Source organism: Trematomus bernacchii, unplaced genomic scaffold, assembly GCF_902827165.1.
Source record: "Trematomus bernacchii unplaced genomic scaffold, fTreBer1.1, whole genome shotgun sequence".
NCBI lineage: Eukaryota > Metazoa > Chordata > Actinopteri > Perciformes > Nototheniidae > Trematomus > Trematomus bernacchii.
In genome coordinates, this window is record NW_022987797.1 from 3,542,407 (window position 1) to 3,558,974 (window position 16,568).

The 16,568-nt window shown below is 40.2% G+C and overlaps 1 protein-coding gene across 1 annotated transcript in view; it reads left to right on the forward strand.

The window, feature by feature from the left end:
• Window positions 1–978: 978 nt before the first annotated feature.
• il17rd (interleukin 17 receptor D) overlaps window positions 979–16,568 on the forward strand; it is a 32,873-nt gene continuing 17,283 nt past the window's right edge. Inside the window, exons 1-2 of the mRNA XM_034149877.1 lie at window positions 979–1,098; window positions 13,731–13,785. Of these exons, the coding sequence (XP_034005768.1) occupies window positions 979–1,098; window positions 13,731–13,785 (175 nt within the window). The remainder of the gene's footprint in view (window positions 1,099–13,730; window positions 13,786–16,568) is intronic.

The window sequence follows — 16,568 nt, forward strand, 5'->3', positions numbered from 1 at the left end:
GCTGATTTCTCACATTGTTACTTTGTCATTACAATGCAACAAAAAAGATGAACACAAATTATTATAGCAATGTATTTGTACTTTTACTTTCGCATAATATCACAGTTGTAGGTCTTCGTGCTATTTGTTGACAAGAATTATGTTGAAGACAAACTTTTATGTAAGTAATGTTTTTTTATGTACTAGCATGTGTATTTCCCTTATCTGTTAGTTTGCTTTTGATATGTGTCTGATAATGGTTAAAGATGTGAACAGTACAATGTTTGCTTATGAAACGGAAGATCTCAAACACAAAGTAGGCCTACCTCATAATTGGTAAAGTGTACTAGGGTAATTGTACTTTGTTACATTTAAACAGCCGGTTAAATCCAACTTTATCAACTCCTCCTATATGCCAACTGCAACTTTAGAGTGATAAGCACATTAATGGATAAATAACTATAATCCAATGACAATATCTACAATGGGCCATTCTGCATATGGAGTACTTTTACTTTTGTTACTTTTAGTATATTTTGATGCATATACTTTTATAGTTAAGAAACATTTATAAATGCAGAACTCTCATAAGAGTATTTTTAAAGTGCAGTTCTTTTTTTAAATGTGTTCTTACTAATATATTCAAACTTCAAATATCCTAAACTTCAATTAGGAAACAGGCTTGAGTAATTGTAAGTTACTTTCACCTGCAGGGTAAAACTAAAGCTGGTTCTCACAAAAGTAGTGAACACACCCACACCCACACACACCCACACACACACACCCACACACACACACACACACACACACACGCACACACACACACACACACACACACACACACACACACACACACACACACACACACACACACACACACACACACACACACACACACACGCACACACGCACGCACGCACACACGCACACACGCACGCTCACCCAAACACACCTCCTTCTCTCTCCTCTCTCTCAGAGTTGTTCAGACTTGAGGGAGGAATGGCGGCCCCTCGGAGTTTCTTCATCACTCTCTCGGGTTTATTTTTGTTTTTAAATGTCTCTTGTGGATCTACGACCTCCGGCGGCAGAAGAGCAAACCAGGAGCGATGCGGCTACAAGGTGAAAACTTAAAAAATATACCTTTACCTGTTTGTTTAACCGCATTTAAGCTAGTTAAAGCTGCTGTTGCTGCGTCGTCTCAAGTGTCCAAAAAAGTTCACTTTTCGCAGATGTTTCCTTGTGTTTTCTGTCACATTTATGTAGAAGTAAAGACAGTTTTGCTATCTTAATAAGCAGATGACATTAACTTAAGCTTTGTTCAAACAGTCTTTTATGCGCAGTGTTTTTGAAGACAGGTTGAGTTATGCTACCTTTACCTGTCGCAGCTCCGGTTCGGACCATTTTTACGGAACGTAACCAAACTCCAACTTTAAAAAGCGCCAATTTTAGGATAATTTGCTATACTGTAAATATGCAGACAAAACAAAAACACTTTGAACTGTTTCTGAATAACACTGGTGTCCTGTTAATTCGGCACAAATATAGTCTACTATAGAGGATTTAGATCCAAAGAAATCAACATTTTATATCTGGTTATCACCATTCAATAACAAAAAGACAGCAATGCGACTATGGTAAACTTTAGACTATGGTTTGTGTTTGAGTACTGGAGAGTGACTCCCAAAGCTCATGTTCATGTACTTTTATTGGATTTGGGAACAGACAATTTGAGTGAATTGTTAAAACTCTAATAACATAAACGTTTTAGCCTACTTTCTATTTACTTACAATAAATAAAGTAGATTGTAAGACCTGTGCTGTCTGCTTTAAACCAAACTCCTTTGAAGAAAATGCTAATTGGAGGAGGTTTCCTTCTTTTAAACAGGGTTCTTACGGTCATTGAAAACCTGGAAAAGTAATTCCAGGCCCTGGAAAAGTTATGGAAAACAATATTTTTCCCAAAGTTTTGGAAAAGTCATGGAAATGTCACTAAAGTTGGATCAAATATAATTTATATTTGATCTAATCGCCGAAATAGTAATACTATAATGATAATAAACACTGTATCGTATAGTAATGAAACGTAAAATGGCATTTAACTGACGAGGTATTTTGCTGGTGAGAGATTTTAGTTGCTTTAGCGTGTAGACGCTAGTAAGCCTATTTGATTTGTTTTAGATAGGCACAACATGTTTCATATGCAGACCTTATTTTCCTGTTCCATGTTAAAATAAACCATTTTCAGTGGTACCGCTGAGAAAGAGTAATTTTTTTTTGGTCATGGAAAATTAGGTAAAGGTCATGGAAAAGTCATTGAAAATCATTGGTGAAAAAGTGTATGAACCCTGTTTAAAGCATTTTTCTATTTTAAGTTTATTGTCGGTAGGATATTATACTATTGGTGTAATTGCATACATTTACTTACATTCTGCATATGTACAATTTACCAAAGAGCACATGTAACTCTAAATCCACCAATCTAAAGGTTTTATTTTGCAGACTTAACAGACCAAGAGAATCAATGTTTAAAGTGCACCTATCATGCTATTTTTAGGCAATAGCATAGGTCTCAGATATATAAAAATATATAAAAAACATGTCTATGAAGTGTTTTGCTCAAAATACCAAACAGATCACCCATTCTAGCCATGCCTCATATCCCTCTATTTCACTTCCTGTTTCAAAAGTGATGATTTGGGGTATAAAGCTTTAAAAAAAATAAGAATTGATAAAAAATAAAAAAGGAGGGGGCTGAGCTCATGCGGGTCCCGGCAGCTACTGTCTAAACTAAATACTGCCGTGATGAAACGCCATATCATGGATTATCAAGGATTATTTCTGAAACAGTATGGAGCTCAAAGGCTTTCTCTCTTTCCGGTTATACCACAAGGTGAGTTCCTTTTGATTTCCTGCTTCTTCACACACATGCTCTCCAGTACAGGTTAGCTCTGAGTGTTAGCCATGCTAATGTAAACACCGACCATATTACGTCCAAAACAGTCGGGCATTGTTTCTGATAGCAACTTTCTGATAGTGCCGTGGGTCCACATTTCCGATATTACGTCATATCGGACGCAAATCTGGATCAGCTCCGTTGTACCCCCGTTTTTAGATATTTGGGTACGGAGGAAAAGAGAGAAGGTTTTATTTTCTGACGCTGCGTGAGTTCCCTGACACACCGGGGACACATATTTATGTATAAAAGACATCAAAAAGTGCATTTAGCATGATAGGTCCCCTTTACAGCAGAAATGACAGTAAAAAGTTTCTACTTGGTGCTGAGTTATAGATATTTCAGAGGGATAAAACACAGGGCTTCCACCCTTCTTTGCATTTGAGTGTTGTGGTTGAGGGGAATACCAGGTAGTAAAACGCTGATTTCCTGCCTTTTGTGTGATCTGTTAAGAACATTTGATGTGGAAAACAGGAATGTGTGAAGTGATGACCCGCCTCCACCCTGCTCCGCTGCAGCTTTGTTTCTCTCCATGAATAATGAACCACTTTTTAGCCTGCACCATCATTACTACAGGGGTCTAATGTGTGCACTGTGTGAAAAAGGTTCAGGGTGTTCAAAAAAGTGCCATTAGTTAAGTTTTAATCAGATTTCAGTAACCAAAAAAACAATTTTCTGGTATCAAAAATGTCTTAAGATACCTCAGAACTTGTCTTTCAATCTTTACTCTCATGCAAACCAATTTTTGTTATACCTTTTTCTTAATAAGAACATCTATTAATATTATCTTACATTAATTATTAAATGTTATTGCTCTCAGGTTATGTCCCCTGTGTCGTTTTGAGACGTTTGACAATATTAAGTATTTTTTCAGTTATAAATTATCTGTAAATTACTTTCAAGCTTTATTGATCAATCAATAATTTACTTTTAAACTTAAAAAGGTAAACTTCCAGATGCTGTTTACTTATACATACAACAGAACAATCAGGAATTCCTTGCTCTGGATGATGTTTGGAAAAGCTAGATGAAATATGGTGCTTAGTTTTTGAATTTTGTTCTTAACATTGTTAAGGTAAAAAAAGTAACCCAACATTTGATATAGTATATCTGTAACACTGCAGATGTTAGCCATCCATTTGAGTAAGAAAGAAGGCATCATATTCCAAGGAAGCAAACCTTTCAGTCTTAACTGACCCAAAACCTTTTTTGAAAATGTGTGTGATTGGGACCCAACATGGTATCATTGTTTAAGTGTAAGATAGTGTATTGCACAATTTAAATTACATTACATTTCCTTTAACTGATGCTTACATCCAGAGTGTTTTACAATAACTTCTTAAAGTTTAGTTCATAATTGTATGTATTTCACATGCATGTTTTCCTTTTCCTGTCCATCATTATTAAAAAAACAAGCCAATTTCTGTTAGAAAATCTGAATAGTTGGCAGTTAAGTTTTCGTGTCTACAGTGAAGCATTGTTAAAAAGACAAAGCTTTTAGAAAGTTATTTGACAATTTGAGATGTTTAAAAAGTGAGTGATGTGATTTCCTTCTTCATGTTTCTTTTGTGGAAAGTATCTGATCTGTGTGTGAGAGAGCTCTACAGGTTTTAATTTTCCTGTGTTGATAGATGACTCCTACCTACCTTTGATGCCTTGTGTGTGCGTGTATTCCTGTGTGTGTGTGTATTATCCTGGTTTCCTCTCTCTGGCTTTGAAGTGTTTTCTACAGGAAGCTTCACACTGTTTACTCTGCTGAAACATTCCTTCCTGCAACCCCCAAACACACACACACTCCTCCCCCCTCTTGCTCCTGCTTCCCTTCTCCTTTCAGAAACACACGCACACATCAAAGGCTGCAGGATGGGGGTGTGAGGACCTGCTATTCTACAGGTGTGAGGTTATTAGAGGTGTGTGTGTGTGTGTGTGTGTGTGTGTGTTGTGTGTGTGTGTGTGTGTGTGTGTGTGTGTGTGTGTGTGTGTGTGTGTGTGTGTGTGTGTGTGTGTGTGTGTGTGTGTGTGTGTGTGTAGTGTGTGTGTGTGTGTGTGTGTGTGTGTGTGTGTTGTGTGTGTGTGTGTGTGTGTGTGTGTGTGTGTGTGTGTGTGTGTGTGTGTGTGCTGTGTGTGTGTGTGTGTGTGTGTGTGTGTGTGTGTGTGGTGTGTGTGTGTGGTGTGTGGTGTGTGGTGTGTGTGTGTGTGTGTGCTGTGTGTGTGTGTGTGTGTGTGTGTGTGTGTGTGTGTGTGTGTGGTCAGCTTGGAAAGGGTCCTGAGTATATTTAGACAGAGTAGATTACATTGTCTTTAATCTCAAAGCAATTCATAATCTTTGTTTCCATACTGTATAATGCAGTACAAAGTGCACCATTTTACTCTTATGTTCATTTAAATCTTTACTTCTTTCTTAATTTGAGGAACTATTACGAAATTCTACACATCCTTAGGATAAATATAGAACTTATGATAAAACGTAACCATTCCCATCGGGAATCCACTAGTCCACTGCGCAGTGGACTAGTGCGCTGGTGTTCGGATCAGGGGAGCACAGGTTCAAACTAGGGATGCTCCGATCGCCAATTTTGGGGCCGGAATCAGTATCGGCCGATACCGATCGCCGATCCGATCGAGTGGGCGGGGCCTATGGGGATCTTCCATTTAAAGTGATGTTTAAAACTCAGTTAATGGGGCTCATTCACTGGCGCTTCCACAAACAACAACCAACATAATTATTACCTTCAAATGTAGTACATTATTCAAGTTTACATTCACTTTGGATAATAACACGGGAGAAATGAGCGGAAGCGCTATCTTTTCCTCTCTCCCCCTCTCTCTCTCTCCTGACAGCCTGTCAGTATCGTCTCATGCAGCTCACTGATCCAGTAATGAGTGACCCGACAGTGAAGAATAAATATATTTATAACTAATTTAGCTTGTTCCAGAGGTAGATAAACTAGCTAAGTGTGTTAGGTCTAACTCTTAGTGTGTGTTTCGCTCCGCTCACCGGTCCGTCACAGCGGGCGGAGCTGCAGGATTTCTGCTTCACACACACGTTGCATACCGGCCGCTATTTTATTGTCATTTTCGGACACCTTGAAAAACTGCCAGACTGGTGAAGCCATTTTGGCGAGCTTGTTTTGCCGCGCACAGAGAAAAGTGTCATGTATTTTACGTCATAATTTTACGTCATGCGTTCGGCTCTCGCGATCTGCCTTTTTAGAGAGCACCGATCGATCGGCAGAGAGTGAGTATCGGCCGATATCGATCGGCGCATCCCTAGTTCAAACCCCACTGCAGTCAACATGTCGTTGTGTCCCTGTGCAAGACACTTCACCCCAAATTGCTCACAGTATTGAGTATGTAAGTCGCTTTGGATAAAAGCGTCTAACAAGTAACATGTCATGTAATGTAATTCCCTCCTCGATTTAAAGGCCGGCTCTGTTGTGATCAGTCAACCTTTACAGATGTCCCGTCCCTTAGCCTATCACGTAAAATGTGTTGAAGCACTAGCCAATACTAGTGCAAGTGTTATATAGTGATGTCACTATGAACCTGGAGTAAACAAAGGAGTCCAATGGAGGTGTTTGAGGCGGTGTTTACACGAGAACGAAATGGGTTGCATCTTCTACTTTCCTCTTGCGTATAGCCCGTTCGTTCACACGAGGCCGTAACGGAACCACGGAAACGGACCCCGCAAACGATAACGGGTCCCAAGGTGGATAGATCTGCAAACGGAACGTTCTGGGGGGCCAAACGGCTCAGTGTGTACGTCCTATACGATCATGTCCTGATAACGATGAAGCCATAGCCCCACCTCTGCTGCTCACTGCTGTAGCATGGTCAGTAGCTACTGCTAGTGCTACTGCTACTGACCATGCTACAGATGTTAGTGCAACATCTACAGCTCCTCTACCACAACCATCAGCAACAAGTGGACATGGAGAACTACATGAACTACATGTTGCTAAATCTACCGCGGGGCATAAACAGAAGGGCAACCATGGCAACCATGCTCGGGGGTCTTCTTCGCTGCTTTTGGTGTATTTTGTGGCAGAAGTACAGCGCCACTTACAGGCCCGGCATATGTACTACAGCCTTTCCAGTGGTCTCGTGTGAACGGACACGTTAAATGAGCCGAATGCGTGTGAACGGAATACTTTTTTGATAACGAATTCGGTCCGTTTGCGCTCCCGTGTAAATGGGGTCTAAGGCAGAGGTGGGGGGAGTGTGTGGGAGAGAAACTCCCTCTGGAGGGAACACATGGATTTTAGCCTTTGCAGAACATTTACATGCACAAAAACATATAACAGATTTCCGGAAAGGAAAAACCCCCAAAAGCTAAAAAGGCCTCTTTAATTTCATATTTATAGGGCTGTATTGATCTTCCTTTTAATCTTAACACAGGTGATGCATCACTGATCTTCGTACTGCACACACTCTTTTCTGTGTGTTTTTCTGGTGTGTGGAAACTCAGTAAAACCCAGAAGCTGATGTAGGAAACAGTCCCTGCATGTTTCATAAATCAGGTTTGGCTGCAGAGAGCAGGAATGAGGGATGATTTAGGACGATGTAAAGTCTCCCTGGTTAAACATCTGCTAAAAACATCACATGTGTCTCAGCGGAGGAAGACACGGTGAAATCATTCTCCCTTCTTTTCAAAGCACATTTCTAAGTCACGTATCCCATCATTCTCTGGGGCTTCGGTGTGTTTTTGGCATCAGAGATCCGTACAAATCTTCACGGCTGGGTGGGCGTTCAATATGAAACACGTGTGCTTTTTTTCTTGTTTTCTAGTGACTAAAGTAGGCAGGAGGAAATATTTCTTCATTGATCAACATGCTTTAATGTAGTTTAAGGCTAAAGAATCAGATCAGAAAATACATTCAGGTATCACCTCCATGACGGATGTTTTATTTTATTGTGTTTGTAGTAAACAACTCTCTCTGCTCTGAGTTTGTATCTTTTCAAAGGAAGTCAGGGTTTGTTCCTGCTCCTGTCTCTGTAACGAGCGAGAGGTTTAAAGACAAACTGACACAGCAGGAGAGGAGCAGCTCCTCCTGGGCGAGGAGGAGGAGTGATGAAGAAGAAGAGGGGTGGGGGTCATTGAGGAGCAGTCATGCAGGAGGAGGAAGCTGCAGGTTTTGTTCCTGTGGTGGGAAATCTCTGGTTGGCTGCCCCCGAACACACACACACACACACACACACACACACACACACACACACACACACACACACACACACACACACAGCTATTTCTCAGTGTTTGCTTTGTTGCACCTCACTTTTTTTCCAGTGTTTTTCTTCCGTTTTTTTGTTCTCGAGCTGCTGAGATCAGATGTGATTTATATATTTGTAAGATCTCACAGGGAATTGATTCAAATGTGGTTCATTTGAAAGAAATGGTGATCTGAAGATTTTAGTGGTCAAGGGTCAACGTCACTGTGACCTTAGGAAACACATTTTTGGTAATAGTTCATGAACTTACATGCTAATTATGCAAATTTCACACAAATGCATAATAGTTCAAATTATGAATTGATGATATTTTGCTAAGAAATGGATGTTAACTGCGAGGCAATTCTATTTATTTATTGTGTAGAAGAAGAAAAAGCAGTCACACTTTGTAATCCCCTATACAAATTCAGGCTAAACAACATGGACATGGGTGCATTTCTTATCATCATATATATATCAGTTAACTGGTGTTTTAACATTTGAATTTTTCGCTTGACATCTTCTTTCACATCATTATATAGTTAAGGACACGTTCTTTCAAATTTCAAGTGAGAAATTGTATTTCTTTATAAGGATGAAAATGTTATTCTTTGTGGGAAATGTATTTCCTGTTTATATATAGGATTGAAAATAATCTGTATGGCTAATTAAAGGTGGGGTACGTAAGTTTGAGAAACCGGCTCGAGATACACTTTTTGTTATATTCCATGGAATGCTCTTAACATCCCGATAGCAATGAATATCTTAAGTGCTTTGACAACAAATCCATAAAAAAATGTCATCTGTGGAAGCCGTAGTACTGTAAAAAGCACGACCAATCATTTTAGCCGGCGCGGCTAAAATAACTGGATGGCCTACCTGCCTGTCAGCCTTCCATCTGTGCACAAACTTATCTCGTGCCCTCATTGGTCATGTGCGCGTTCGTGTGTGTTGGAGGAGGGGCTCTATAAGGAAGTGGCAGATTTTCTCCGGTTGTGTATTTTCAAATTCTAGCGATCTCGAGCCGTTTTCTCCAAAATTACCTACCCCACCTTTAACTGTATAAAATATCGACATAGTCACCTATAGATTTCTGACGGGCTATAGTGAAGCTCAATTATTTAAAAAAAAAACAAAAAAATGTCATCAAACTGCCCACATGCACCAGGTAGGAAATCTTACGCAGGTTTATTGTCCTGGCAAGAACTTACTATGTGCAGTTTATTTTCTCAGGTTTGTTAGTTTTACATCCTCTCTTGCTCTGGTAAAAGAAACCCATGCCTATCTGGTGCCAGATCATTACTAAACTACCAAATACCCTTTGACTGAAGCTGCCTTTAAAACAAAAGCATAAACAACTAATTAACACAAAATAATGACACTGAATAATTATTAGAATACTCTATACTTCACAGCAATAAATAACATTCTTAACTACTAAATAATCCAAAACAATGCATAGCTCCAACATGTATATCACAATATAACTTCAACTGGACCTCATGCATCTGGTGTTGCTGGCTATTAACCCCCCACCAAAATATGCACGCACACACACACACACACACTCTGATATCTCAGTGCAGCCATGCCGTCCCATATGGTAGTGTTTGTGTGTGTGTGAGACAGGAAGACATTAATACAAACAGGGCTGAGTTTTATAGCCCAAAGGCTTTCTCATGGATTAGACCTTCATCGACTTTGCCCACGGGACGCCGTGAGTCTTGAAGATAAATACAGTTTCTGATTCTGATGCCAGGATCTGTCTTACTTTTGGTACTCTCAGAAACAAGTACTGGCCAATGTTGCAGTCGACTTTGTACAAAAGTATCTGTTCTCATGACATCCTTAGGAGCTGATAAAGGATACTGGCAGCTAAAGTGAACAGAATTGTGAATCTTTTTGTGATCAGATACAATTTCAGTCTTTACCAACAATTTAAAAAGCTCAGTACCCAGCTCTAATGCTGGTTCCCCAAACAGCACCGTTGGAGCTGTTTGTTGATTTAAAGGTCAGCCTGTGAGGTTGTCCTGTGGTCTCCGTCCCACATCTGGAACTGGTCTGCTCGCACAAAACAAAACGAGAGAGATGGAGAAGTCTGCTACGTGAACCTTGAAAGCTGTAATTGAAGGAGTTCCTGTTTAATCAGATCCCTCCATCTCTTCTTTCTCACTTCCTTCCTTCTCTGCTGGGCTTCTGATTACCTCTCCCATAATGCTTCACTCCCCCCCCCACCCCCTCTGAATCCTCCTTTTGCTGTATCTCCTTCCTTTTCCCCTGTTTCCTTGTGCTGCCTCGCTCTTTCCTTACCTCCAGCAATTTGATCCATTGATGTTCAACTAGCTTAGCCTGCAATTAGCTTTCTGATTACTGCAGGAAGTGTGTGTGTGTGTGTGTGTGTGTGTGTGTGTGTGTGTGTGTTTGGGGATTCCCAAGGGAAAGTCTGCTTTCTTTAGGGTTCAAGTTTCCCTGTGTTTTTTAGATCTGTAGTTCTCTTCTGTTCTTTGTAGTCATTTTCAAAAGTGAAAAACGCTCAGCTGCAAGTTCTTTTTTGTTACTTGAAATGAATTGTTATTTTCTCTTCTTTCTTTTTCTTTTAGGACTTCTTTTTTTCTTTGTCTACTGATGAGTCTGAGGGTATTCAGGCCTCAGGGCGTTGGTGTGTGTGCGTGTGTGTAATAATGATTATTACTAGTCAGAAACACCTGGCAACAGGAAGGGAGAAAATTGTCAGTTGTAAAGATGAAGGAGTCTGTGTCACGATACTAACATTACGACTTCAAGACGTTTCCTCACAAAATATTCTCAAAACTGCTTCACACGTAAAAATAAAGAAATGTAATAATAGATTCAGAAAGAAAATTCAAGGCAGGATGATGATAATGTGAAAAGATGACCTAAAAGAAAAAGCTGATTATTGTACCATAGTGTGTTCATGTGTTTTCTTCAGTGTTGGAAGAAGGACTCCAATCATTTTCTTAATTAAAACTTTAAATTCTTTGTTCCAAAAGTACTCTTTTACAAGTAACCTTCCTGATTTAAAAGTAATACTTGAGTTAATGTACTTTTCAACACTGGTTTTAATATCCCACCAGGACTTTGTTCACAAGGATCTTCAAGTCACTGGTTATTCCTCTCCCTCAGAATCCTTCAATATGACGGTATATACAGCGCAACGCAGAATGCAGAGTGATGTGTTTTAAATGCAGAGCTAGACAAAGAAGAACTACGGTTACATGAGTACCAGATATTTGTAAAGTAGTTTATTTTGACAGTGTTTGTTGATGTGTATACTGTATGGTTATTTTAAACCATACAGTACAATTACCTATCGTGATATTCATACATATGGTTACTATCCAAAGTGCGACAGTAGCTCCGTCTGGAGGGACTTTGCTTGGGACCAGAACAGACAAGAATGGATTATGGACTGGTACTTTGAGAGGTGCCTTTTGAACAAGGTTACAGACTTGAATGCAAAGACTTGATGTCACTGTATGTGCAAGTGTGTGCCAATTGAGATTTTGCATTTTCCAAATGACAGATATTGGGATAGAACATTCTGACCATATAGCCCACCATAGTATCCTAATCTTTCTGAAACCCTTCAGGTCATTCTCGTCTCAGAGTCTTTACCATGACATGCTGCAGGAAAAAGTGGCACCAGAACTTTTTTGGTGGGGGGTTGTCCGGGAAGTGTTTCAGTGCAGCCAATCACGGAGTGCACTTTTTTTTTGTGCGGTCAGAAAGCTTTCCTTGATTTTAATCAGCCCCCATTTCATGCTGCCAGCGGGATGTCTGCGCACACAGCAGCATGTAAACCCATTGAGGTCAAAGGTCAGCAGGGGAGGCTGTGTGTGTGTGTGTGTGTGTGTGTGTGTGTTGGAAAAGGGACACCATTAAAGTGTTGATGATTTCAAGTGGAATTTATATGTAAAAGGAAAATTATCTGACCAAATATTAGACTAAATTGATAAGTTTGTCTACTACCATAAAAAAAATCACTTTGTATTTAAAAAGCCTCTGTTCTTGTCAAACTGCATAATGTGCCTTCTGGAGCTGAGTCCATTTCTGTCAATGGAAAATTGTGTGTATTTCTATCTTAATAAAGGCCACTTTAAAAACATATTTGTTCCGATCCCCGCTTCTTCAAAAGGCTGTAGATGGTTACAATGTGGTTCCATGTCAGTGCTCGTTTGAAGGTCCTGGGAATACATTCTGCCAATGCAGGGTCTTCACAAGTATATAATTACAAACGTGTGTGTGGATGGGTTGTTGGGGCATAGTGACTGCTAATTAGCATGGCACACTTTCTGTCACACACACACACACACACACACACACACACACACACGCAGTGGGGAGTCTGTCTGATTGGTTTCAGGTGTGTGTCTATGTTTGTTGTGTGACCACAGACTGACACCTCTGTAACAAGGTGGAGAAAGAGTGTGTGTGTGTGTGTGTGTGTGTGTCAGGGCAACATGAAAACAAGGTCAAAGCTGTAAAACTTCAGAAACATACCTCATGAGACTCCACGTCTTTGTTGTGTGGAACCAGAAAAAAGCAGTCAATGTTCACACCTCCATGTATCTCACTCCTCACCGTGTCTCACTCTATCTGCTCTCCTTTGTGTTTCATAAAGCTTATATGGGAAATACTTAATCCAGGGAATGTTTATGAAAGATTTCAAACAAGCAGCCACTTGTTGTTGTTCCTCTGGTCAGTTAGATTATTAAATCAGTTATACTTTATTGAGTCCAAGTTGGGTTTTTTCTTTTTTGGACGAGGATCCTGCACTTGACCCGCCTTGTTCTTGGTCTGGGACTTGGCCTGGCAACCTTCAGGTTACCAGGCCAAGTCACCATGGACTGAGCTACTATTGGCCCAAAGAGAGGGGAACCTAAAGTGTTAGCAACATGCCAAGAGGGCCGCAACTAAAGATTGTTTTCCTTACCAGAACTACCATTTGATACTGCAGAATTCTAAGTACCGGTACTAGTTTAAGTATATGTAGTTACCGATCCCCACAATGACTATAATATATGCTCTCTTAAAATGACTACTTTTACCCTAAGTATAATATTGAATGGAGGACTCTTACTTCTGACAGTATTTAGCATTGAATCCATGTAGTACTGTTACTTTTTCTTAATGAAAAGAGCTTAGTAATTCTTCTTAATATTAGAATATCAGCTTGTATATATAAATATCTTTCCTCCCTAATATTGGTATTGAAAAATCCAATATATATCCAATTCATCTTTACTTTTTATTTATTGATTTGTCCATACATGTCCTTTTTCTCATAAAACAAAACGTATATTACAGGCAGTAAAACAATACAAAACAATCTGCCTTATTGTGTGCCTTCAATCCGAAAGCAGCTATTTTCTTTGTTTGATGTGAATGGGGGAAAGAAATGATGAAAATGATGGAGTAGCCTAAAAGAAAAAGATTTAAAGTAGTCATTAACTGCAGGGAATGTTATTTGGGAATGTATTTTGAATGTCTGTCTTTCTCTCTGAACATTCCTTTAACAATGTGCGTTATTGAAAAAGTGTCTTCAATTGTATAAATGTCTCTCTTTCAGGTGCAGTCTGATGCTGACGGCGGCCCCAGGTTGGCCGTCACCCTCAGAGCTGACAGTGAGTTCCTCTTTAATTCTCTTCATCTGCACAATTACTACCAACGTAGCAACCTTATCTTTTGCTATCAAAAAATGACAAATAAAAACTGAGTTATCTTAATGCAGGAAGAGGGGATTGTCATGTCGGTCTAAAAAAAACAAACAGGAAATCTTAGCACTTCTGGTTTGCTCATCTGGATGTGTTTTTGGTTAGATGTGTGAACTGAGGTCTGTGGTTAACACAAGCCAAAGAGATCTTCACTTCTATGACATCAAATACTTCAATAAATACCCCACTCAAGAATGTCAGTATGTGTCTTCAAAACAGCGGTTGCTCTAAGTCACTGAATAAACTATGAAACACCATCAAGGCGAACATTAGCCGCGTTTAGTTTAACGGTGGTGACGTGAAGTCATGTGACTGCTGTAGTTTGTTTAGCCTCATGTTAGTTTTTTACTTTTGGTGATTGCATTTATACTTCAATGTGATGTTGATATGTGGAGATTATACTGCTGAACAATATGTGTAAGTATCATAAACATGTTGGCCACAGGTCTTACTTTTTGCAATGTTACAACATGGAATGAAAAGAACCTTTGGCTTTTTGTCGGGGAGCCCCTGCTGACTTCCAGCTCGGCCTACATGCGATTAACATTGAGATCTCCTAGAACATCATCCAAATCCATGTGTAGTTTCTTCTCATCACACATTAGAGCAGAGCCTTTTTTCATTTCCCATCATTAGTTAGCATGAAAACCTGAAGCCCCCTCACCCTCCGCGCTTCCACCTCCCCTTCCTCTTTTGTTCTTTTCTCTCTAAAAGTCAAGTTCCTGAGCCGTAGCCGATCCCTGCCTCCTGCCTTTGTCTGTGACCGTGGGCGAGAAGCACTTTCAGATTACTGTGTGTGTGTGGAAAGTGTCTGGAAAGTTTGTGTGTTCTTGCAACAAACCCTTAATCAAACTGCAAGTAAACCATCAAAAGAAAAAGAAAAGAATGAATGAAAACAGAGCAATATCATAAAACAAAGTTTAGTAAGTAACATGGAAACAAGTCTAATAATCAGGCTAGCTGTTTCCCTCTGTTCCCAGTCTTTATGCTAAGCTTAGCTAATTACTTTACTGTGCAGAAATGACAGCGATTGAGCGGTATCGATCTTTTATTATCAAACTGTTAGCAAATAAGATTATTCCCCGAAGTGCTCCTTTTTAAATACAACGTGACTATTCAGTCCTTTCTGCTGTTCCCACGTCTACTAATCTCAAGAAAAGCCATTCATTTCCATTCAATCTAATTGAAAGACATATTAGGTCATCAGTAATGTGAAGGTCAGGGGTCAGAAGGTCATGTGACTTTTAAGATGACCAGGCATCCGGTCCTTAAAACCAGATTAGGTGTGTGTGTGTGTGTGTGTGTGTGTGTGTGTGTGTGTGTGTTGTGTGTGTGTGTGTGTGTGTGTGTGTGTGTGTGTGTGTGTGTGTGTGTGTGTGTGTGTGTGTGTGTGTGTGTGTGGTGTGTGTGTGTGTGGTGTGTGTGGTGTGTGTGTGTGTGTGTGTGTGTGGTGTGTGTGTGTGTGTGTGTGTGGTGTGTGTGTGTGTGTGTGTGTGTGTGTGTGTGTGTGTGGTGTGTGTGTGTGTGTGTGTGTGTGTGTGTGTGTGTGTGTGTGTGTGGGTGTGTGGTGTGTGTGTGTGTGTGTGTGTGTGTGTGTGTGTGTGTGTGTGTGTGTGTGTGTGTGTGTGTGTGCTGTGTGTGGTGTGTGTGTGTGTGTGTGTGTGTGTGTGTGTGTGCTGTGTGTGTGTGTGTGGTGTGTGGGTGTGAAACAGCTAAATGACATGATTTCTGTTAAAGATTGTATTTCTTCCTTAAGCTAAGTGCACAACCTGAATAAACATTAAGGTGTTAAATTAAGTCAGGTTTTACTATCAATTACATTAAAATCTCAAACTGGCTCTTTTCCATTACATTAACAGCAGCTGAGTCTCAAGGTGATTGTAGTATTTAGAGTCAGTTACCATACCACACCAAAATCACATTACTCAGAAACTCACTTTTAAGGAGACAAGGAAAAGTAGATGAAGAAGAGCCACTATTCTAAATTCCTCTTCCTCCTTAAACTGTAAGTTATCATCTGTGTCTTCACCTCCTTTCAAAAGAAGCCTCTTCGCAGATGAACAGCTTCTCCCCATCGTCCCATACAGATTGAATATACTGCTTTATGGTATGGTCACGATACTACTGACATTCTTGAGCATGATGGTGAAGACGAAGGCTTTTCTCCTCATCCATCACTCCTCCTGTGGCCCTCTATCCTCCTCTTCCTCTCCTCCTTTGTATTATAAATACATTCTGAATGCAAAGAGACGGAAAAGAGGAAGATAAATAAGCTTTATGACGAAGGAGGAAGAGGAGCGACCAGCTGTGACCTTCTCCTTTAGCCCTGAACATGACCCTGCTTTGTAGAGGAGGAGAGGAAGAGGGGCAGTGATTCGTATCGCATCCTAACCTCCTCCCTGTCATCTCCATCCTTTTATAAAGCTCCTCTTCCTCCTCCTCTTCCTCACCTCAATCCTCTCCGTCAATAGGTGGCTGGCAGGAGGAAAGAGGAGCAGTCAGTCGTGTCTGAGCTCACGCCTCTTTTCTTTCTTCATTCTAAATCCAGCCATTCTCCTCCGATCCCTCTCCGTTCATGGCTGGCTGCTCTTCCTCCTCCTCTTCCTCTGCCTCTTCGTCATTCATGAGATAAAACAAGAGACATGTTGGGAACAGGAGGAAGCGTACACACACATACACATTTAGTAAGAACA